Consider the following 25339-nt stretch of genomic DNA (forward strand, 5'->3'; position numbering starts at 1 on the left):
TCCCATTCTATCCTGGCCATATTTCTAAAATGAATTATAGGAAAAGAGCCACACTCACTCAGTTAATAACAGTACATACACGTTATTAAAGTATGAAGAAGCACAGATGTTTCCCAATCTTCATCAGAATGACCCTAAAAATAATATACAGTAAAATGCACAATTTTGATTCAATTCAAAGTCCGTGAGTCCACTCTGAGTTGATTCAACACTGAACACTTGACGGTGTATAAATATAAATATATAAACATAACATTTAAAGCTTCTCAAGTAGTACTGGAAGTGCCCTAACTGCTGTATCATTGGCAACTAACAACTGCAAAAGAGGGGGAAGGAGTCTGTCTTCATCTTATAACCACAGAGTCAGTGGTGTGTGGGAAAAGGATAAAAGGCTCTTTTTTGGTATACTGACATTTTGTGTCGAAATAGAGTCTTGACTTCTGCTTTTGCTAAACTGCTATTGCATCAATAGAGTGGTTTTCAGTGGAGATTGTTGTGACCTTGTTGATGGCGTGGATTTGTGTCACTTTATTTGGTATTCCCCAGTTAAGCCATGGCAATCTTCACAGGAAGACTGCGATGTTGTAAATGCATTACTATTACGTTTTTCATCATCCCAGAGACTAGTTGTTCAATATCAGTCTGCCCACTGCAAACTAAAATCATTTATCTTTTTAATGACTCCCAAATCATCCAGACCTTGGCGTTGCATTTTAAACACTGGCCTCCCTATGGGCTTATCTTTGTCATGATGTCACTGGACCAAGGTTGCTGGTGAAAAGGGTTTGAAAGTTTTGATGCTTTCACATATTTTAACACATAATTCCTATTTATACTTCAAGTGATCACATGGTATCACATTAATACCTTTATATTGTGATTACATTAAATATGCTCACATTTCAGATAACACAATTTAAACATATTTCACATATTTTGGAAATGACATGCATGAACTGGCAATATTCTTTATTCTTTGATATAAATTGTGTGACATCCTCTACCCCCTACTTCAGTCCAATTCCCCCACATTTTGTTTCCCCCTCCCCCGCCTTCTGCGATGTGTTCTGATTCGGGGTCCTTTGTTTCCTTTTAGGGACAGGGTACAAGTGTTGACATTCTCCCTCTGTTTGGTTTTTATTGATCTGTGCTTGAAGAACAGACTCACTAGTTTCTTTACTATATTAAAAGACCTATTTTAAAACAAAGATGTACTTGCATTTATGTCTCTATAAAAATACAATAAATTGAAAAATTCCAACACCTGGCCAGTCTTGCCTAGTGATATCGATCAGGCTCAGATTAGCATCATTTAGTGGCTGCCTCTACACTTATCAAAGGGCATTGAAAGGGTTTCTAATTAGCAACACTAAAATATTACTTTTTCCCTATATTTTGCCTTGTGACTGTTCAATGTTACACACTCCCCCAGGGGTTAACATAAAAATGTTTATTTTATGTTTCTAATCATCCATAAAGGAGAATGTACTCAGTATAAGAAGGGGATTATTCTGTACTGTGTGGGTGATTTGTTATTCGCCAGTTGACTCACTGGAATCTTTACAATAGCTAAACTGTTACTTGAACTTTAGTCTGATTCACTTATAATTTGTATAAGCTATGACATGCAGCATTTTAAAAAGCATATCATATATTTTTGCGACGTCTTCGGCCCAGTTGGGTCAGGAGCCCAGGTTGCCTGGTTACAAGCTCTGGTTCCTTGGCAACAGGGACCCTTTCCCCCTCCCAAATCCTCTGATAACTCTTTTGGGCAAGTGGTGGCTCATGACATGGTCAATAATATTTTTAGTTTATCTGTACACTCTGACCAATTAACTAATGATTCTACATATCCGTTTTTGTTTCTGTACTCACCCACAATAAGAAGGTTTGAGAGCCTTCACTGAACGCTTGTAGAGCTGATGTGTTGTTTCTCCTAGCGCTGTAAATGTATTTTTCTTCTTTAATAAAGTGTGCCTTTTTCTTTCTTTTCTCAGTTGGTGTGGACTTTCCAATTTCTCTTGAGAATTTTGTTTCCTTAAAACTGAATAATAGTTAATTACATTCAACTTACTCACTGCCACATTAGAACTAGGAAAGCCCACACGGCACGTTCAGTCCCAGTTCTCAGCTCATTTGAAGACATGCTGTTCCTTTGCTTTGAGTCAGCTGTGCTCGAGACAGCTGGGCTAAAGCTGGAAGTGTCTCTGCAGAAAACCAACCCAAACAGAACGGATGTTGGGCAACTCCAAATGTGAGGAATGGTTGCCATGGTTCCCAAGCAGGGAACGTGGAAGAATGTTTATTGTATTTTGTAGGAGGACTTTGGTGTGAGCATGACAGATCTGAAAACACAACCAATTACCATATAGTGGCTTGAAGATTCACAGTTTATTAATTTATCCATATGTACAAACCTTGCAAGCAAGGACAAAATAAAGGTGGTGGAGCGAAGACAGGCAAAAGGTGGAACAGAAGGAGACACAGCATATTAAACAGGCTGAGTAGATTGGAAAATCATTGGACAGCCAGCTTTCTGTAAATTAGATCGTACTTTGGAAAATAAAGGTTAAATAAAAATGTCAATATTTACGCCAAGGAACTGGATTTTATCAGAAAGATGGTTTCCCTCCAGATATTTTGGTTGTACCAATGTTATGTATATCAAACGCACTATGAAAATAATTTGTATGAACTATCATGATCATACTTAATGAACACTCATCCCAGTCTTTTGTGAGAGGCCAAATAACTAGGTGAAGTCATATAAGCTGAACTCCAGTACAGTATTGGTTCTCTAGTACTGTAAAACGTGCCAGTTGACATTAGCTTGCATCAGGAGGTCACACTTAAAGCTATGTGGGAGTCAGTGGAAGTCTGGCTTAAAATAATTTAAAGAATCAAATGTATACAGGAGGTAATTCTGAATTACCGACACTCTTCCCCTTCATCTTTTTGGGGTGGAGAGGGGGCACTCCTGGGTCTGGGCCTCGACGGAGGCGTCGGGCGGGTGCACCGTCATGGTGCAGGCTCGGATCCCGCCCAGCGGCTCCAGGACCTTGAACACCTGCTCCCACTCGTCCTGCTTGGGGTCGTAGCGCTGCACGATGTCCACCATGCAGCGGCTGTTCCACGAGTAGCCGCCCACCACGTAGATCTGGCCCTGGAAGACGGCCACGCCCACGTCGCTTTGTCCCCGCGGCATGGCCGCCACGTCGGTCCACTGGTCCGTCGCCGGGCTGTAGAACTCGCAGGTCAGCACGTCGTCGTAGTCGTTGGCGCCCCGGAAGTGGTTCCCGCCCATCACGTAGAGGCGGTCCCCGACCGTGCACATGCAGTGCAGGCCGCGCAGCGTGGTCATGTCCGCCCGCCGGCTCCAGCTGTCCGTGTCAGGATCGTAGCACGACAGCTCCTTCTGGAAGGTGTCCCGTGTGATTCCACCTGCGCAGGTATGACAATATTTTTTTGACACAATACTGTTAATGCAATCCCTTTAATAATTGTAACTTTAATTATAAGGTATTTGTTTTAAATCACAATTATCACAATTAATTTTTGGACTCACTAACTTAAATCGCATTATTAAGCTCAGAAACTGTTGCAGTAGCCCATGTCAAGTTTCACTGACTTGTGTCTCCAAAGGTGACATTTAGCTTTACTGATATCGCAGTGCCACAAAAGCCTCAAGTCAGTTGCCCACATTTTTGTCCTCCCCCACTACAGTGTCGAAATAATTCTCAGAGAAAAAGTCATGCAGGAACAGGAAGAAGCCATCACACCCCAGCCCTGCCACCACCACACACTAAACCACAGAGCCATGTTCTGCTAAGCAGCTGGCCTGCCTATGCACGTCCATAGTAACTGCCAGTCTGCTGCCATCTACGCAACCATAGTAACTGATGGATCACTGCCCACACAACTAATCATTGCTTAGTCTTACAGGATGACAGAAAAATCATGAATTATGAGTGCTACAAAACGGTCATTTATTTTAAAACCACCAAGGGAACTTTCCACTAAATAGAACTCACAAGATCCCTCTGTTCCTTGCACACCTGTTTTAAACCCATGTCAACTGCACCACCAGGTGTGCAAAACTGGTCTTAATGAGTGCATTTCTGAGACTATTATAGCAGTTTAAGACAAACTGAATTATAAACAGTGCATTAAACTGAAATTGTTCCCTTAAGATATTTAAAAGCATTTCAATCATTAAAACAATTCATAATAAAGAAAACTTCATCTTCACAAACACAAAGAAAATTGACTAATGATTACACACTGGGTCATCTGGGAAATTTACCATAATCTGAAATGCACCACCTGTATTTTAAAAACTAGCAGGGACACTGTATTGTGAAAAACGATCAGACTACAGCTTCTACAGTATTCTACATTGGTTACCAATTCCTATTAAGCTATTTATTCTGATGTCACCTAGCTGCTCTCAGTTCATTCCTGTCAATAATTAAAAACAGGTTCCAAATACAAAAAAAAAAAAAAAAAGTACCAGACTAGATCTATTTTACATGGCCCATTTAATCCAATTTGTTGCTTTAGATGAAGTTTAATAGTTTCCAGGTTTGCCTTCAGGCAGAGGATCAGTGGTGAATGCTGTGCTCCAAAACAGAAGAAACCAAAACGCAGACTGCAGACGTTGTGTTTCCCTCAACACATTGCCCATAGCTTTAGTCTTTTCGCCCACCACGTAACACCATGTATATATATTTAAACAGTTGCTAAGGGTTCATTATGTTTCTTTGTGCACGCGCAAAGTAGAGTAAGGCCTACAGCAAATCGATCACAGTTTTTTTTCTTTTTCAGTTCAATGTTTGGGTGGTCCTCTCCTAAAAAATGTAAATAACGAAGCTGCTGATACTGCCATAAGGGGTGTCGCCTAGAAGCCTTCTACCTTTATAGTGGTGGAGTTGGAGATTCCGGTGAGTTAATTTCTCTGGTTAGTGTTAAAGTTGGCTACGTCGGTCATGCTAGTGTAAGCTGGCGAACTTGGTAGCAAGACCTTGTGCTGATTTGAACTGTTTAGAAATTTTTTTTTTTGGGTAAGATGTTTGAGTAAACAGTTTTCTAGAGAGTTCGAGTGAATTGAATGAGTAGTCAGAGTGAGATATTTTGAGCCAGCGCATGGGCCTTGTATGGGCTACTGCATGCTACGGGTCTCTATGCGTTTTTTTAATGTAATTTTGTTTTTGAAAAAATCATGCTATAACACAAACGTGGTGGTAATGAATGTTTAGAGACGTTTGTAATGGAGTCACTGCGTAATGATACTAGTTTTTCGAAATGCCAAGATTATAGGCCTATATGGATTTGCGTGAGTGGTTCAAGACTAGCCGAACCAGCTAGTGCCAGTTGCCTGTGCATGAAGCTGAATGTGGACTGCCTCATCAGAACAGATGCGATAAAAAACGGATTTATCAGAGACAGTTTTTGTATTTTATGAAAGTACCTCCGCAACAATAAAGCTTGAATGCTTGCTAGTTACAAAGAAAGGATTTCAATTTGTTTTTACAAAAATATTAAAATGTTATTGCATACAATTTCTTACATTTATCAAATTTAATTATCTAATAATCTTACATGTAGATACTTTATATATATATATAATCTTAATTGCTTAGTTACCATAGCCTACTTTATTCTACACTATTATACACGTCTGCCTACATGTATTACAAACAGAAATGATCATGTCAGCTCATGTGCTTCTAAAAACACTGGAGAGTTCGAACAAGACTACTTTCTATCTGTCATGAATTTCCCAGGTACATAGGGTTAAGTGGATAGAAGCACTAGATTGTGTAACTGAATAATTTTCTGGGACCTGAAGTAGTACATATTGTCTGTTTGACTAGCCTCTGGGGTAGTAATTCAGTAATTCAAAACAACTGGCAATAGAAATAAACATGCTCTTTTAATCTGTGGAGAATTTGCTCTAGGAAATTTATTTATTCAATTTATTTATTTTTTTTATTTATTTATTTATTTTTTTACAAATCAATTTAATAGAAAAAAAATCCTTGCAGTTAAAAACAAATATATCTCATGGACTTCTAGCCCAACACTAAACCACCTGATTCAGCTAATCATATGTTTTGACTGAAACAATTTAGGTTCCCTTCCCAGTTCTGGATTGGTTGGGAATTTATGAGCACAGGATAAAGGCTCTCTGGGTCAGAATATGAGTTGCCCTGCTTTAAAAGTTCCTGTCTGGACAGTGGGTGGTTGTGGGTTGGAACAGAGATTAAAGAAGAAAGGCAATATGAAAGAGAGAAATGTTGAGGGGTGAGGGAAGAAGTCCAAACTGGGTTTGTACACAGGACCTGACCTTCTATTGTAAATTCTTACAACTAGGGGGGAAGAAATGGGGGAAAAGAAATCAGCCGACGAGAAAGAAATGTAAGTTTGGACAGTATGTTTTTTAGAATGTTTTTTTCAAAATTCGGTGTTCTAGAACTCATTTGCTTTCAATTGCCAGTAGTAATCGTTACATCAGCATTCAAATGTTCAATTAAGAACATTCTAATCACATATTTCTGATCTTGAAGAGTTAGCCTAAGAACTTGTGAGAAATGCACTTTTCACCGCTTAATATAGGCCGAGATGTGCACTTTCATTGCAAAATCACAGTGGTGGCATCCAGTGTCCAGTGCCCCGAGAAGTGCATCATTGATCAGTGTAATGTTGAAATGTATTTAATGGTGCTGAAAATCTACGTGCTGTAAGGTAGCAGTTGAACTCACCGGATACATACATCAGCTCCCCGTGCACTGTTCCTGCATGCCCGTAGTGCGGCTCTTTCATCGGGGCCACGAATGTCCACTCGTTCTTACTGAGGCTGTAGCACTCAACAGTGTCTGTGTGAACACAGAATGTGTAGACGTCCTGTGATTATTGAATTTCAGTCACATTGAAAACCTATTTCATGTATTCCATCAAATTGACCTTTTTATGGCTTTATTGTAGTTTTTCATCCTTTAGTAAGAAACACATCTACTGTCTGTATCACATATTAAAATAATATATTTCTATAATATAAGCACTGAGTGTTCTTTGTCTTATTCTTTCAGTTCTTCTTTAGGCCATACCTTAAAATAACTAAGGAAATGGACGTCTTTATTTGGATACGTTTCTGTTCCCCCTTTATTTCTTTCTCATTTTCTCTACATCGGGAGTGTCCCTAATTATAATGCTGCTTTGTCTGCATTCTCTCTTGAGTTGAGAGGACACAGATTAGCAGATTAGCCGAGCCGGTGTGCCACTGAGCTGGGCAGGGTGCTTCTTGCGCAGCTAGTAGGTGCTATCAGCCAGAGGAGTCGCTGGTGTGCACTGAGGCTATCTGAAGCTCTGCCTCCCTGGGCGGCTCCAGATTGTTTTGACTCCTGGCCACTGGGCGTATCACTTTCTCAAGGCCTTGTAGCCTTTAGATAGACACACAACCTGGCGTTCCCAGGAACAGTCTCCAAAAAATGACAAACAAAATATTATATTTGCATGTAAACGTAACGTACCTTTGTGAAACGGCACATGACAATGTTAAAACATCTGCTAAGTGATTGTAATGTAATGCAAAATATGCATATGCTTACGCTCAGGCAAGTGACCTTCAACGTATGTAGATCCATTGTGTTTATAATGTCATGGCTCACTTAGACTAATAAAGATAAAGCAAAAAAACAAAAAAAAAACAAAATAAAAATAAAACTTTGTTTCATGAGCAAGTTCAGAAAAGCCTCAAAGCTCAGTCTGATGTTAGGGGTGTGTGTCTCACCAATCTCGCCTGAAGAGTTCCTGCCTCCCACGGCGTACAGCTTCCCCTTCAAGGCGCTGAGGTGGAAGAAGGTCCTCTTCTCGTTGAGCGAGGCCACCTGCAGCCACCTGTCGAATCGCGGGTCGTAGCGGTACACGCTGTCCACCGCTGTCTTGCCCTTGGTGTCGTAGTTGCTCTGGCCCCCCACGATGTAGAGGAAGTTGCCGATGAGTGCCACGCCGTGCTGGTAGCGAGGCATGTCCATGGGCTGCAGGGCGCGCCAGGCCTGCGCCTCCTGGTCGTACAGCCGCAGCTCCTTGCTCACCACCAGCTGCTGCCGCATGACCCCGCCCAGCGCCAGCAGGTGGGTGGAGTCGGAGCGGATGGCTGTGCGCTCCGTCTGCAGGGTGGGCTGCAGGAAGGGCATCATCTGGTAGTTGCTGGCCTCCAGCAGGAGGTTGACGCAGGCCGTGTCGGACCGCAGGGTGCCGTCGTCCTCCTGGGAGATCTGGAGCAGCTCGGCAGGGCTCATGAGGGGGAAGCGGATGCACCTCATCAGGGCATAGGTGTGCGGGCGGCGCCCGGCGAGGTCGTGCCCCAGCCAGGCCCGGGCCACCCGGAACAGCTCCATCTCAGAGAAACCCTTGAGGGAGTCGCTGGACAGCGCGTACGCCATGCTGGACTCTGAGAGCTGCAGGTGCGTCTCGGTCTTCACCAGCTGGGAGAAGTTCTGGCAGACAAACTTGTTGATGTAGGTCTGCACCTCCTCCAGGAGAAGGTCGCTGGCAATGCGCCCCACTTCCACGCAGTTTTCTATGGTGACCTGCCAGGGCACAGATTAGCAGGCAGAGATAGCAGACACAGCAGTTAGCAGGCCAATAGCAGGCAAAGGTAACAGACACTTAATATAGCAGACCAATAGCAGGCACAGATGGCAGACACACAGCAAACATGACAGTTGTCACCATTCCCCTACCAGTGCCTACATTAAGAGGCATGGCTACATAGCTGTTTTAGGTCTAGCTCACAGGTTCTAAATTTTTTGTAATATTTAGACTCAAATTAGAAATAGCCTACTTTTTGCAGGGACCCAAATTAGACGGTACCTTTTAGGGATCCATAAAATACACTAGCATAGCTTAATGAACTACAGATTCATTCCAGGACCCACCTCATACAGTCCCAAGACCCATTTTGGGTCTCGACCCATAGTTTAAGAAACACTGGTCTAGCTGTAAGAAACTTACTTATACAGTACACAAGGCAATATTGCCTCTAATACAGCCAGTGTCCTACTTAAACTGTTCAGAAAATTAGAGTCCCCTGGAGTACGTACCAAAAAAATGTATATTGGACATTCATGTTCACATACTCCTCTGCCTCTACCCTGTATCTCACTTCATTCCACGGTACCCACTCCAATAAATAATATTAGACATATTCATACAAATTCTCCTCTACCATACATCTCACCTCACTCCTTAGTACCTACCCCAATAATTAATATTAGATGTTAATGCTCACATATTCCTCTACCTCTACCCTGTGTCTCACCTTTCTCCTCAGTACCTACCCCAAAAATGTATAGTAGACCTATTCACACTCGCATACGCCTCTATCTCTATCCTGTATCTCACCTCATGCCTCAGCAGCTCCTTGCAGAAGCCCAGGACAGGCAGGACCTGCAGGAAACTGGCGGCCTCCAGGGTGTCCTGCAGGCAGCCGAGACTGAGGGACACGCGGCTCGAGTAGATGAAGTCGATTATGTTCCTCAGGCCAGTCTCGCTCACGCCGTGCAGCTTGATCACCTTCTGCTCCTGCTCTCTCATCCCACCTGTCAGTCAAACGCGGGAAAAGCCGAACGAGAGATGTGTTAACTGCCCTGGAGCCGATTCAGTGGGGCAGTGAAAAGTCATTGGGAGTGGTATGAGTGGTACAAGTCGGAGGTTAAGGGAGGGGCATGTCAAATGTGTACTGGCGCTCTTAGAGGGAAATGGAATATCAAAATGCCATTGTCTAAGTAGTTACTGTACAGAAAGTTGCTATTACTGTTTTTAGTCACAGGGTGCGCGGAGAAAACCTGTTGTGGTGAAAAGTTGGTAAAATTCAGGGGAAAACCCAGCTTTGGTTGAAAAGTGAAAAGTTTTATAGCAGACTAGGACCTAGCCAGGCTATATCCAAGTTAAACTTGTACTGTATCGGGGTTAACCTAGTCCGTTTATGTCAGAACATCATCTCTCAACCTTTCCACCTCAATAGATGCCTAGATTCCAGCTTTTGCCCAGTGGGTCCAAGCTAGTGCCCCGAATTAGGTTTACACTCCCTCATACGGAGATCACTGCAGACGGATGGACTCACCTGTGAACATGGCCTTGAAGTAGTCGCTGGCGGAAGCCATTATGACTCTGTGCACCGGGAAAACCGCACTGCTGTCTCCCGGCACCAGAGTGACGTCACACAGGGACTCGTGGGACCGGAAGTGTTCAAACCCCTGTACGGCAGAACAGCAGTTCATTTGGGGAGAGTCGTTTGAAGTCTGTCATGTAGCAGGCTTGTGTGCCTGTCAGACCAGGTGCTTCATTGTTGCTGCTGACTTATTTGCCACATTTGCCAGCTGTGACCCCCCCCCCCCCACCCCCCACTCCCCCACCCCCCTCCTCAGAAACATAGTTTCTGTAAGTACCTGCAGGATGGCGGATCCGTGATCGCTGCTGCTGAACTCTCTGGAGCTGGGTTTGGGGGCAAGTGCAGGGGGCTTTGGGCTCAGTTCGGGGGGCGTTTTGACTGTGGCAGCGGGCTTGGTGGCCTGGGCGGGAGGTTTTGGGGGCTCCCTCAGTGATCCCCTGCTTCCTATGCGGGACAGTCTGGAGAGCATCTTGCCCTCCTCCTCACTGCTCCTGTACCACAGTAGAAAAGGGTGAGTGGACACCCTCGCCCCAACCAAAGCTACGCAAGTTGGTAAAGTGTCACCAAAATATGCCAGCTCTAAACAGGATTTTCTATTGACTATCATTAGCCTATGCATTTGAAGCCTGCCACACTGCATCAGCGATCAGTATCTCATTTGTGGATATTTACATGCATGTTTTACTTGGGCAAAACATTTTTATAGGAGCAAGATGTTTACGTAAAAAATGTGTCATTTCATATCACTGGAAAAATAAAATTTAGTGTGTTAGGGCTTTTCATGGGAACCTAGAGAGACGGCATTTGCCGGTTACCGTAGACTGATTATACAGGTTTACTTCATATGCTGCCGCACCAAAAAAAATGAGGTACTTACCCCATTTTCTGTTGTTCGAGGAAATTTTCTGAAACACGTTTTTAATGGTTTTCCTGGTGAGATAAAATAGTTCAAATCTTTATTTGGCAACTGTGAAACAGGAAGCGAAAAGCATTAATATGGGACTGAAGTATGTGCCTGGTCGCCCGCAGGTGCTGTGACTTGTTTATTGTTCAAACTCCAGAAAGACTGCAAGATGAGCTCAAGCCATAACAGGTGGAAAACAATTGGCTTTGATTATATTACAGATACAACATGTTGAGCGTCATTTACTTCTGCTCAAGCAACGATACGGTATTTAGGCCAACTTATATTACTGTTGTATTGCAGGACAGTAATCCATTGTACTCATAAGCCACAGCAGTGTCATGAAAACACTATACTTTGATATGTATCTGCTGTATGTGAACGTAATGTTTATTTGTGCGTTTTTTTCTAAAGGTCAGGTTAAACAGAAGCACCCAAAATATGAAACAGTGTTTATCAAGTGAGAGCACAATCGACAGTACGATTATCCAAACCGCCCCTGCATGGTTAGGGCATCATTTGCTTTTAGTTTGTGCACCTTCTGGGAAAAAACCTTCTAGGGTGTGCATGGAGAACATGTCCGGAGGAGCAACTGACCTTTAATTTTCCTTAAGCAGTTCATCCACGTTTATGTTCTTGGTCTCTTCTTTGCTCTCACCAAGCTCTTGCTTTGCTCTTACTGAGGTTCCGGAAAGCAGCAACACATATCTAACCGCCAGCTTCTCAGTTACTTCCTGTGCAACCTCTCTCACCATTTTTCTGACGTTCTAAACTGAGAACTGATCGCACCCTGATCAGCTGAACAGAGAACACAGATGCAGAAGTTGAGAAGTCTCTGGTGAATTTCTCTTGAGCAACGGCGCGCTTCATGCCGCGTTTGCAGCAGTTCAGATTCTAATCTGCCAAATGCGATCTTTCCCCTGGGTCTCTCTGTGTTCATTTTGTTTCATATTTACCTTACATTAATTAGCTAAAGTATTGAGTGTAGGCGGGCAGTGTGTTGTTTTTTGTCAAAATAAATCTTGGCACTGTAATAACTTGGATTTGGGACTGGGAATGAAAACATTTTTGACACTGATGAAAATTGATGCCAGCTATTGTGTCTACCCTGGAGCCACAGCACGGTACTGCTTTTCAGCTGTGATACCTCTACAACACAACATCACTTCAGCCCACGACAACTAAACAACTTCAAACAGCCCCATCCCCCCATTCAGGCCTGCTCTGCCTCCTCCCTCCCCCCCGAGTCTCTTCAGCTCATTCTCAGATCTGGCCCCCTAGTGGCGAAATGAGGTCACCGCCTTCTCCCAGCACGTTCAAAAGCCTCTGCTCATCAGGACTGAGGTATAGAACTCCACTCCTGGAGAGCCGCTCTGTCTGCTGGCTTTCGATGTGCTTCTGCACGAGTGATTACTTCTAGTCATTGATTGGCTAAACAGTTCACACACCTTGCTCTCAAGGCCTTAATTGGCTGCTGAATGAAAGGACACCACAAATGCATGCGGACACTAGCGCCCTCCGGGGCTGGAGTTTGACACCCTTGTATTAACTGAAGTGCTCGATTTAGCTTGTTAGCTTTACAAATATAATTTGCGGTAGTATGTTTTTTTTTGTTGTAAAAATGTACTACTGCAAATTTGCTATTTTTAACATTATTTTCTGAGTATAGTGATAATATGCAAGTTACCTCTTTGTACACTGTCCTTGTATGTCTTGATGCTTAGTTACTGTAGGGTTTGGGATATGGCCGTTATTAGAGCTTGTTGTAGAATCTTTAAAGCATTTATGATTCTAAATATATTTGCTTAACATAACGATCAATTAAATGGCCAGTTATGCCACACTGCCCTGGATGAGGGATATACTGACTGAGAAACACTGTCGAAGCCAGTAAAATGTTAGCCTGCTTAGAGAGGACACAAAACTATTTCTGTTTCAGGTTGAACTTTTATGCGCTTTGCGGATGTCAAACGCTTGTATGTAGTTAGCAGACAGTTTCATTTCCGTAGCTCTTCAACACACCCTGCTGTGTACTAATGGAGAACAGAAAGCAGAGTAAGTGCATAAAACATGCTCTTTTATTTGTGAAGATTATAATTATGATTGTTTTTTTTTTCATGGTCTATCTCTTGGCCGCTGATGAGATCGTGTTGGATTCTGAGGATAAGCAACTGCCATTTCAATCACCATCATTACATGATTACATCACCACAAAATTACACCGTTACAGCGTTTCAGTCCGGTCTTTAGCATAGATTTTTGTCCAAGCTGCAGTGGATCTATCTTCTTATCATTTGCCATCTTTTCTACCTCTTCTGTGGAAACCGTTTCCATAGAAATAGTTTCTTTAGTTCCAGAGTCACAACAGAGACAAATTGAAGCGTTTTCTTCTACTCTCTGACTTAGACTGGCTCACCTACCTTACTGCTAAACCTTCGAAGCACCTCCATAAACCACTCCCTCTGTCACTACATCCCCTGCTATGATTGAAAGGACTTTGAATTCGTCTCACCCACAGATACAGAATTACTAGACTGGGCACCAGTGAGAAGGTTGAATGGATGTGAACCAGGATTAACTACACTAAGCCTGACATCGCATGTGTACATCTCTTTAGGAAACATGATGGATAGGTGAACAGAGTCCACTTCAGATGGAACGATGTAAACCAGTCTGGTACTGAAGTATTTTCGATCTCACCATAAGAAAAGTGAATCTATATATATATATATATGTGTCTGTATATATATATATATATATATAGATTTGTCTTGTACTGTTCCTGAACCAAGGTCATTTTTCTCCTCCAGGGCTCCGTGCAGTAGTGGAGGTAGAACGATCAGCTGTGATGTGTGTTGACAGAATAACTGGCAGTTAGAAATGTAACATACTGCAGGCCAGTGCTGTGCTTTCAGCTCAAAGTTTGGAGAACTGAATAAGATTCCTGTTGATCTCAGCAACGTTCCGGCAGCCTGGAAGGCAAGAAAGTAGAGCATCACTAGCAGAAACAATAGAATCAAGAATCAACAAGAATCAACTTAACACGTTGTCTCCCTATATTTAGCTACATTTAGAATGTGAGGTTCTGGTCTTCAAATGACCACCAAAATGCATTGAGATGTGGGGGGGCGGGGCGGGGCGGGGGGGCTATACAAAACTTGGGGTACAATGTTAATTAACCTTCTAACTTAATGAATCCACCCAAATGCCAGGCCTGCTGTAGTTAAATAATTTTTCAAACATTCACTCAAAAAATGTTTGGAGCATCCTTTTTATCACTGGTGATACTAAAGGCTTTTCTGAATTTTATTTCAGTTAAATCTGCATGGATAGGTAAAAACAGCTTAGCTTAATGTAGCAGAATCCACTTAATTGCAAAACGATTATCGCATAATTCGGGTATTTGCATAGAATCGCCAAATTTCTAACCATTTCCCATTCATTTTATTGTAAAGAGATGGCATATTTACATACACCATTAGTGCATATTGTGGATATTTTCATGGAATTATGACCATTTACATTGCATGATGATCTATAAATAAACGTTAAAAGTCAGCAGATGCAGCATAAATAAACCACAATTGCTCTATAAAGACACAAAACCACAAAAATTTCTTGTTCTAATTTTTTTCTAAGGTAGGTGGCTTAACGTTGATAGCACACACCTGAGTGGCATGCACGGTCTTCAGCACACTGTTCCATTTTTTAAATGCAATTAAGCGGATTTCACTAGTTAATTTGTTTAAAAACTTGAAAAGCAGTATCATTCACATAAATTTTTTCCCCCAGCAATTTCACAGACCATTACGAATTGTTTTACAGGGTTTTTTTTTTTTTGCACAATTCTCCTATAGGCAGCTTGAAAAAACAATACAATGCAATACAATACAATACTTTGTCCCCTCAGGGGAAATTTGTTTTCAGTTTTTGCCTTGCAGCCTCACATAAATACATAGATACATACAGTACAGTATATACATATAACACACATATAATTATATACAGTAATACAAACATACATATAATACACCTGACATTCAGCGAGGCAATTTGTTCAGCACCTCGATAGCAGAGGGGACAAAGCTCTTTTTAAAACGGGCCCGTTTCCAGGTCAGAGACCTGTACATGTCAATTATAGTTGTGTAACAGTTGTATAACTGTTATTGGACCCTTAGTTGATATGACTGTCGAATATTATTTTTTCCCCGTTACATAATATTATTTTCTGTTTGACAGATATTTGAACATTTGCCTTCTTGTGTTACACACAATAATTTTCCTGGTCTGTCCTGCCAAAAAAGCACAGTTAAACTGAACTTTGTGTGCACATTCTCTAATTGCTGGTCATGCCAAAGTGAAAGATTGTTCACGGTTACATAAATAAACTGCAGAGTAGTGACCCAGCTGAGGCATACTGTGACAGGGATGGCAAACTGTGTGTTGGTAATGAGTGCCTTCTGAAGCTATCTGTTCCCTATCTCATCTAAACACCAGGTTTCTGCAAGAGAGTCCTTCAAAAGTGAGGCCCCCATAACACCAAGTCCTTTAAAACAACTTCACGAGACCTTGAATGAGGATCAGAAATTGTTATGGTTCATCCTGTACAGATCTGACGGTACAGGATGATTTAATATTTTTTCCTGGTAACGCCCTGCGACATCATGGCTGAGGCATCACCAACAGCCCCCCCCCCCTTACTCACCAGCGAGTGCCATGGACAGGCGGAATTCATCATTGAGAATCTGCAGCACCTCTCTGACCCCTTCCTCGCCCTATAAAACAAAATAGCAAGTTAGTCAGTCACTGCATTAATGAACTCATCAGGCTCTAAATCAGTCAGTTTTTCCAGTCTTCACTGACATGCAGTAAGATAAAAAACATTCTCTCTTATTTTATCACATATTTACCTATTGTATCTATTGTGTTAAACTCAAAATGAATGCACCAACCTGCTTCTTACCAGAGCTGTATCGACCGTAAACATGCTCTGTAGTTTAGTTACCTCACGATGTTGCACAGCAGTGCTATTTTATTCTATTTTACCTCTTATCTTGCAGTTATGACATAATATGCAACTAATATCACTGCATTTCTTTCGAAGCGGCAGATGTACCGAAATTGTAGGCCAACTTGGCCGTTGAGGTACAGAACTATTTGAATGCACGGGGAGAATCGGAGGGTTGTGAGGAGGACAGAAAGGTTAGTACACCCAGAGTACACCACACACACACACACACTCACATACATACACCCCCCCCCCCCCACACACACACACACACACATATGCACACAGACCTACACACATGCGCACACACACATACACCCGCACACAGACCCACACACACACACACTGGAATGGGAGCTCAGTGCTGTACGTTACCTTGTACGCCAGGCCCCACACTGCCGGCCTGCCGATGAAAACGCACTTGGCTCCAAGGGCCACGGCCTTCAGCACGTCGCTGCCCGTACGGATCCCTCCGTCCAGGTAGACCTCGATCCTGCCTTGAACCGTGTCCACAATCTCAGACAGCGCATCTATCTGTGGGGCAAAGGGGAAGGGGAGGGTAATCCAACACTGTTTAAATGTTATGACAGTAAGAACTTGTGTTCTTGTACGTTTTCATATTTTCCTAAACCTTTTCCTTTTTTTCCCCCAAAATTGGTTTGGCATACCTTTTTTTCCCCCCTCCTACCTTAACTGGTTGTAAACCCAGAAACTGTAGACATTCCTTAGTTCATTTCTTACAATGAAGGGCGAGTTCACTCTATGGCAACACGAAGCATTACCATGTAGGTGCAACACAGATTGCTGGATAAGGATTATACAAATTAATTATAAATACTTATTCCCTCATTATGTGTTCATTTGTCACTGGAATTTATTCTTTCTGAACTATCTGCCTGACTGCTCTGCCTGAGGCTCCGATGCAACAGAGAGGGAGCAGGTACTACGCGTGCGCGCATGTGTGTGCGCGCGTGTGTGTGTCTGCATGTGCAATATGCGTCGTGTTGATCAACATGATAAGGCATATTCCGGCTGGAAATATTTCTTCTGCGCAAATGTGCACAGAATTTCCATTTGCATTTGTGTCTCTCACATTGACCTTTAGAAGCTTTTTGATTTGCTATTGACTGACAGGGTTCAGCAGTGTGTCTGAAGTGCAGGTTGAGCGGGGGGGGGTCTAAGGATTTAGCTTTCCCTCACCGTGGCGGGGCCTCCGTCCAACTGCCGGCCCCCATGATTGGACACAATGATGCCCTGCACTCCGTGCTCCACCGCCAGCTCTGCATCTTCCTTGGTCAAGATTCCCTTGATGATGATTGGCAGGCGGGTAAGGGATTGCAGCCAATAGACATCCTTCCAGCTGATGGATGGGTCCAGAGTGTTGGCTGGGATCCCGTACTCCTCAGGACCTGCGTTCTCCTGCAGGGAAGGTCGCAAACAGACGTGTTCAGGAACTGCACCCACAGATGCCTGCTGGAAGAACGAGAGTCTAGAGGAGAACAAGTTCTGTCTCACTGACATGCAAACAAATAGGAGCTTATTGAAGAATAAGACTGAAGACCAAAGCTTCAAAATACTGCGGCCATTTTGATTAACCTTTTCCACTCAAAGATGATTTAGATACTGTAGTAAGGAGCTTGGTTGCTATCATGGGCACCAAGCCAAGGACTTCTGATTCTGAATTTTAAAGGGCTGTGTTGTTTTGGTTCCAATTCCTCATATGTTGGTAAGAAACTGAAAGCCGTATCAACATACAGATCATTGCTAGTGAGTCTGTGCTACTGGACTGGTTAGGACTTGATATTATATTGAAATATATGCGTCATACCAGGTTACAAGCACGAACAAATGAGTCTACTAAGACTACATTTATCACCTCTGGCTTTTGGTAGTGTGTTGGGTAGTATGACGGCTAACGTGTGCTGTCCTGTTTGAATTCTGCTTGGTGCACTGGGGTTACTCTCATGCTGTGAAAATTAACAGAGAGGTAATATAAAAGTTTTTCACCTTTACCTCAAAGACTCCATCGAAGTTCTTGACCTTGAGGTGCGGTGGCAGTTTGAACTGGTTGCGGATGTCGTTGCGGCGCTTCCCGGTGTACGGTACGTCCACGGTGAGGACCAGGGCCTTGTAGCCGAGCGCCTCCACGCGGTGCACGATCTGCTCGGACACCTTGCGGTTGCGGTACACGTACAGCTGGAACCAGCGGTACCCGTTGGGCGCAGCGGCAACAATCTCCTCCACTGAGCAAGTGGAGTAGGTACTGGTAATATAACAAGTGTTCACTGCCTCTGTGGCTGAGACACAGAAAGAGGCTTTTTACCAAACCTCTACTGGATAGGAGTCGGAAGAAAATGCATAGCTCTTCAGGTGAAAAGTATTTGATGAAAGAATTTGCCCCCCCCCCCCAGTTTCTCCAGTAAGAACCTATGTAGCATTTCCAACTTGCAGTAGGATGTACAGGATTGGTCACATTCAAGGTGAACTATGTTACCAAAATCTGATGACTAGTGTCACTTAGGGGTGTTGGGCCATTTTTGATGAGGCTGGCTGATCTCACCCTAAGTTGAAATCTGTGGTCAGCTGACCTGTGGCTGCTTACCAGTTTGGGCTTTGCATTTTGAATTAACACACGTGCATCCTGTGGCATGTGCTCCTCGTTGCCCACTGCTGATGGTGTTTTTCCCCTTACTGACATTACCTTAGACGTGCTCACTAATTACCACCAAGCTCAGCCATCTTAGTTACTGAAGTTCCCATCAGATATGCCCCAACATTCACCCTTCTTTAGAGGGTGCAGGATTTCCTTGCCCTGTGGTCCTGTGTTTACAATCAAAGAAGTCTTCTCCTCTGTATTCAACCCTGCCCTCTCATCCCGAGTACCCGACTTCAGTCATGTAGCAACCTAACGTAACCAGCTGGATTGCTAGAGGCAGCTTGCTCGCGTGACTAACTCAAAGGCAGTATTTCCCAGACAGCTTCATAGCAGGAATTTGTGAAACCCAGAGTGTACACGGAGGGACGCTGGACCTGAGTGTTTCCTTGTCACTGGTGTAGTTCAGACTGACAGACCAAGCCACGATCATAAAAGAGAATTCCAACAGAACATACAAAACATCCACTGCTTTAAATTAATTGATGATAGACCTATGCTCCTCAACTGAGGACAATAATTTAAAAAACTGTGGACAATAGCAAACAAACATTCATGCATGTGGTCCGCACTGGGTACTGTGGTTAGAGCACTGGATTCTGGGTTTGAGAATCTTTGGGTTGATTTCTTGAAGAAGGTTACTGCATCCCCTTAATCACAAACAACCAGTACAGCTATTTAAATTTTAGAGAAGGTTTAGAGAAGAGCTGCCCAACCCTGTTCCTGGAGAACATTACATTACAGACATTTAGCAGATGCTCTTATCCAGACTATAATTTTTTACATAGCATTTACATTGCATCCATTTATACAGCTGGATATATACTGAAGCAATGCAGGGTAAGTACCTTGCTCAAGGGTACAACGGCAGTGTCCAGGAATTGAACCTATGACCTTTCAGTTACAAGCCCAGTTCCTTACCTACTATGCTACACTGCCGCCCCTTGAGAACTATCGTCCTGTAGGTTTTCATTCCAACCCTAACAAAGCACATCACATTCAACAGCTAGAGATCTTGCTGAGCTGCTAATTAGTAGAATCAGATGCACAAAATTAGAATTGAAGTGAAAACCTACAGGACAGTAGATCTCCAGGAACAGGGTTGGGCAGCCCTGCTCTACAGCCTCTGCCTGTGCAGACTGATGAAGCAGGCCAATGCTGTCCTCCAGGGGTGCACAACTTCAGTCCTGGAACCGGTCTGCACGCTGGTTTTGTTCCAACCAGTTACCGTAGTTTTAGTTTTCTAACAGCTCTCTATGCTGGTTCACTCCTGTACCTGAGCTCAGTAACAGATTTGGGCAACCCTGGTTTAGAGACATTATACACCTGATGATCTGGGGCCTTGTTGACCATGTGTATAACAGGGTGCCGTTGGGCCCCCTTTACCTCTGGCAGTGGCCATCTCGCCCTCGTGCCAGGCCAGGCAGTGGAAGGCGGTTGGCGCGATGCCCACGGGGAAGCTGATCTCGGTGCCCTGCACCGTGGTCCTGGTGTCGCTGATGGACACGTCCCTCAGGATCCGCGGCCGCAGCCGGATCCTGTGGACATGAGAGCACAAAACGAGGGATCGAAACGCTTGTGAGCACGGACCATAAGTCACACACCCTCCTGGTTTTTCTGGTGGCCCTGGTGGTCTGCAGCTCTGCATTTGTAGGGGTAGTCAGTAACTGTTAGTATGTAGCCCTACACAGTATTTCTAGGGGTGGTCAGTGAGTGTTAGTATGAAGCCCTACACAATATTACTCTGGGTGGTCAGTGAACTGTTGGATCAGTTGGCTGGTAGTATGTGGCGCTGCAGAGTATATGTTCCTCTGTATAGGGTGCAGTACCGTTTGTACGCCAGCAGGTTGTCATCCCTGGTGCAGCACTCGTCTGCCCCAGCTGCGTAGTAGTCCCAGGTGGCCTTGGAGAGATGCTCCCTGGCGTACTCCTCAAAGTCGGTCAGACAGACCATCGCCATTTCCACACAGCGCACTCCCTCTCTGAGCAACAGAACAGGACCACCGTCTTCCTCATTTTAAGCACAGCGGTCAGTGTTCAGTCTTCATCATTAATCTCGTCATCACCATCGCATCATCATCTCCGTCACTATCGATGTTACGTCATAACTTGAGCACAAAGTGCATGCGTGGACGACCAACAACAACAAAACAAATAAATAAAGGATGAAACCCTAAGCTAAAATTAAAATGTTTATGGGTTTCGGTGTGAGAACAGACTGATCAAGAACTGAAGCAGCATTTTCAATTCCTGTTTTTGGAAGTCTAGTTCCTCTCTCCTGACAGTATGTATCATTTCAAAAGGAGATTTTTAAAAATTGCGCAGCTACAAGGAATAATTTAATATTAAGCTCCATTTCTGGTGGAAAAAAAGCCCTTATTTTGAGGACCATTAGAACAAGTACTTTCTCCAACTTCATTTTCACCCTTACCACTTTTATATTTAAGAAAAAATTAATTTCATTTTAATCACAAGGAAACCTTAACCTCTTTATCTGACCTGCCACGATGGAAATATTCATACCAAGCTTACACAGAGACATTTATATCACGGCACCATAATGTTAAATAGCATGGCAATATTTGACCATGATGTATGCCAACTAATATCTCTGTTTTGATATGATCAAGCACTTAACACTATTATATCTATTGGTTGTTTCTCCCATCAGGGAAATTAAGAAATATTTTCCCTTATAAATATAGATTTCATTAAGAAACTTTTCAAAATAAAAAAGTAGCAAACACATCACGGCAGGTCAACTCCACCCTACACAACAATCAATGATCTTTTCCACTTGACAAAATATTACTTTGTTCATTGACTATCTTTACTGGGCACAGAAACCATTTCAGTGCATGTGCACAAAGGCATATGCATGGATATACAATCAAACACAACACACATATTTTTTTACCTTCAAAGAGGATTGTAGAGAACTATCTCTGATGAAATGGCAGCTCACTGAATATAAAGTATCGCTGTGCGCAGAACAATGTGTGTAGATCACAGATTTAAAGTTCACAAGAGGACTCAGCTGTTGCACAATGCCCTTTGTACTCCATTACAGATTAACAGCTCAATAAGACTGGACAGAAATGCTCTCTGCAGGCCTACTAGAATAACTGGATTGTGCATACAGCTTTAAAGGATTCTGTCTCATTGCCACATTCTTTAACCCTGTAAGGTGTACGATCACAAATATGTGATTAGAATGTTCTTAACTGAACATTCCAATGCTGATGTAACAATGGAGTTCTAGAATGCTTTGATTTTCACCGCTGACGTAAAATTCCAAAAAAGGGTTAATGTTTATTTTGAAGCTTTTGTTTAGCTTGCGTTGCGCCCGTGGACATAGATCCCAGGGAGAAGTGACATGGTGGACGGATCCATGGTATCCCGACAATGTTGTATTGGGTGGTACTGTTAGCACCCCCCCTCCCACCCCTCCCAAAAAAAAAAAAATCCTAAAGAAAAATTCCCGTTCTTGCCCCCTCCCCCCCCCAAAGTCAAAATGAGGTCTATGTTAATGGCGGCGCCGCCGACTCACCGATACACAGTCCACAGTGTTCCCATGCCAGAGTGCTACAGCACGCACTGTATGGAGCCCTGCGTGTGCCGCGCCTGCGCCCCGGCCGCTCCCTCTCTGTCCCACTGTACGCTTTTGTGCGCGATCAGTGATAATGGCCCGCAGATTAACACCCACAGTGCCCAGAACCTCTCCCTGACCCTCCCGTCTTTTGTTGGCTGGAAATGTGCTGATGGCCTGGGGGGGGGGGGGGGGAGGCGGGGTTACTCCCCTCCGGCGTACGGACCCCCACACGCGAGACCGGGCCCACCTGCGGCAGGGGGACAGAGAGGGCTGGCGCACGAGGCCCAGACTGCCATTGGGCCACCCGTAGTCCAATCAAAATGAATGATCAATGTTTTTACTGCTCGCTTTACCGAGAGCTGTCACAAAGATGCTTTACAGAGAAACAGAAGGATAATTGGGCAAAAACCAGACCAAAACCCCTGAAAAACAAGCAAGCGAGGTATAAAAACAAAAAACAAAACTCCTCTTTGGGGAGAAATCCTGGGAGGAACCGGAGTGTCTGATCTGTGTCCTGTCCAAAACGGTGTTCTGAATAAATGTACAGTGCAGCATCTCTATTTGGTTCAAGTCAGGACTTTTACTACTTACTATTACTCGTCGCTCTGGATAAGAGCGTCTGCCAAATGCCTGTAATGTAATGTAATACTAGGCCTCTCCAAAACTTTAATCTGGTTTCTTTTCTGCCATTCAGATGTGGATTGCTTTTGTGTTTTGGCATATTGTCTAGTTGCATAAACCAGTTATGCTTCAGCTTTACCTCATAGACAGATAACTGGATATTCTCCTTAAGAATTTTATGGTACTGAACAGAATTCAGGGTTCCTTCAATAATGGCAAGTTGTCCAGGTCTCATGGCAGCAAAACATACCCACACCATCACACTACCACCGTATTTGACTGTTGATATGATGATCTTACTGTGAAATACTGTATTTACTTTACACCAGACATAATGTGTCAGAGCTATCTTTTTAAAATATCAATTAAATTGAAAATCAGTCAAAATAGATTTCATAATTTAAAATATAATCATCATCTTATATTAATTTTGGTAACTATACCCAGTAAGAAAAGCCAGAATCTACACATCTAGGAGGGTGGAAATCTAGGTTGAGAGACATTTTGAAAAACAGTCAAGGGCAACTCTAATATAGCTCAGGTTTGACCCAGATAGAGCCTGGCTACCTCCTAATTGGTTAGAAAACGTTCACTTTTCGACCGGATTTAGCTGGATTTTCACAGGCATTTCACCACAGATGTTCTCTGGGTAGAGCCAGTTAAACTGAAATAGCATTGCCCCATTCACACCATGCACACTGGCACTTACAGATTCTGTCCTTCCTTTGAGAGATTTTTTTGAGGTATGTGGGTCAAAGTATGATTGCCAAGGTTTCTGTGTGATGTCACAACCCTAGAAACACTTATTTTACTCAATGACTAATCCCAGCTATGACAGTTCAGTGGGTTTCACGGCTAGATGTACTAGAGAATGAGATGTAACGTCACAAAGCCTACAGTAAGCACTCAGCTGTGGTTCGGGAAATATTTGAAATAATCTTTTCGGAAAGAGCCTTGACCAGCTGAGATTAGCCTCTGGCTGTATTTTTCAGTTGCCAATAAAACACTGTATTTGTTCCTTTTAGAGACAACACAACTTGTAATAATACCATGCAAGAGGGAGTGCGGTATGTTACCGCACGCTACGTATGGGGCATAATGTGATTAATATGAATATAAGCCTGTATCTAAATGTTTAAGGTAGGTTTCTGACATTCTATTAAAAGGACATTATCAATTACACAGGTCTGAAAAACAAAAATTTAATATGGCATATAAATGGGTTTGAACAAGTTTTCATAGAACACGAAGTCCCCAATCTATTTTGCTATGAAAAGGGGAAATTATATTTCCTAAGCATTCCGATGACATGTTTTATAATAAATTATATGTGACCACTTGATTAGTTTTTGTATAGCAAGTTTGCCCTGTTTGCCCTATTTCTGTGCCTCTTGCCTGACCGGGTTCATCCTTACAATAACATTACACGCCACCCCCCAAGAAAAAGACGTTTGGGAATACGAACGCCTTCGGTGATGAAGGGTAAGGACTCACTTGTTGCAGCCTGTGATGCTCATTCTCTCTTCGTGCTCCTAGATTCTCTTAGAAACGTCATAACCTGGGGAAAAAAGCAATACAAGAAAACGATTTCAATATAATCTAATTTCTGAAGCAGATACGATTACCATGGGTGTCTTGTGCACTTTATGAACAGCGCACATAGAATGCGCAATGCAAGTTTTGTAATTAAACTAGTGGTGGCCGGCCCTAGTAACCGCATACTCACGCGTTTCCATAATTAACTAATCGCATACACGAACACTTTTTCCTTATGCAATCACAGGCACACATCACCAGTCGGGCGCTTTAAAAAAAAAACAAAAAAACAACAACAACAATCAGACTTGTCAGTGCGCTGATTGTGTCTGCTGCTTTGTATGCTTCTCTGCTACTACTCAGAATCGATTCGCTGCTCTAAGAAATATTTCTGCTCAAGAGCATAGACTACCTGCTGGATAGTTAGAGCTGTGTTTCCTGGATGCTCTGTGGCGTCCGAAACCTTTGAAGAAGCCATCGTGTCTCGGCTATTGTTTACTTTTAGCTCTATCTGCCTTGTGGTTCGCTAGTTAAAGAGGGAGTTATTTAATCAATTGTTTATTTATTTATTTATTTTTAACTAAACGACTAGTTGTGTAACCAATGTATGTATTTATCCTCCTTGCTTGGTTGTCGTTAGATCTCATACGTAATCATTCCGACCGGTTCTCACTAGTTACTTGCAATGGCTGGCTTGCAAGAAATACTGATTATTTTCAGCACTGACGTGTCAGTTGAAATGGCTTTGCTGCTTAATCCCTGAAATGGCATTTAATTCTTTGGCCTTGTTGAAACTTGGAAACTTGTGCATGCACTAATACTTAAAGCAGATCCATTCAATAGCAAACCAG

General features: G+C 43.1%; 2 protein-coding genes across 8 annotated transcripts; both read right to left on the reverse strand.

Moving 5' to 3' along the window:
- Nucleotides 1-2371: 2371 nt before the first annotated feature.
- si:rp71-68n21.9 (kelch-like protein 9) lies at nucleotides 2372-12260 on the reverse strand. The gene is made up of 8 exons (XM_035393326.1): nucleotides 11676-12260; nucleotides 11052-11104; nucleotides 10452-10665; nucleotides 10127-10259; nucleotides 9406-9602; nucleotides 7790-8591; nucleotides 6762-6875; nucleotides 2372-3441 (listed from the first exon to the last, which is right to left on the reverse strand). Exons 2-8 carry the CDS (start codon nucleotides 11054-11056, stop codon nucleotides 2948-2950), a joined length of 1959 nt encoding a protein of 652 aa, XP_035249217.1. The 5' UTR covers nucleotides 11057-11104; nucleotides 11676-12260; the 3' UTR covers nucleotides 2372-2947.
- An 873-nt stretch (nucleotides 12261-13133) lies between these two features.
- On the reverse strand, nucleotides 13134-24960 carry hao2 (hydroxyacid oxidase 2 (long chain)). Of its 7 annotated transcripts, none has more exons than XM_035393329.1 (9): nucleotides 24901-24960; nucleotides 24447-24510; nucleotides 20569-20721; nucleotides 20126-20277; nucleotides 18100-18383; nucleotides 17287-17559; nucleotides 16462-16620; nucleotides 15784-15853; nucleotides 13134-14050 (listed from the first exon to the last, which is right to left on the reverse strand). In XM_035393329.1, exons 2-9 carry the CDS (start codon nucleotides 24467-24469, stop codon nucleotides 13995-13997), a joined length of 1170 nt encoding a protein of 389 aa, XP_035249220.1. In that variant the 5' UTR covers nucleotides 24470-24510; nucleotides 24901-24960; the 3' UTR covers nucleotides 13134-13994. The 7 variants fall into 7 exon arrangements, with proteins under 7 accessions (XP_035249220.1, XP_035249219.1, XP_035249221.1 ...); XM_035393328.1 differs by lacking the exon at nucleotides 24901-24960 and adding an exon at nucleotides 24679-24804; XM_035393330.1 differs by lacking the exon at nucleotides 24901-24960 and having other exon boundaries at nucleotides 17287-17556; nucleotides 24447-24598.
- Between the last annotated feature and the right edge of the window lie 379 nt (nucleotides 24961-25339).

Source organism: Anguilla anguilla, chromosome 15 (genome assembly GCF_013347855.1).
Source record: "Anguilla anguilla isolate fAngAng1 chromosome 15, fAngAng1.pri, whole genome shotgun sequence".
Taxonomy (NCBI): domain Eukaryota; kingdom Metazoa; phylum Chordata; class Actinopteri; order Anguilliformes; family Anguillidae; genus Anguilla; species Anguilla anguilla.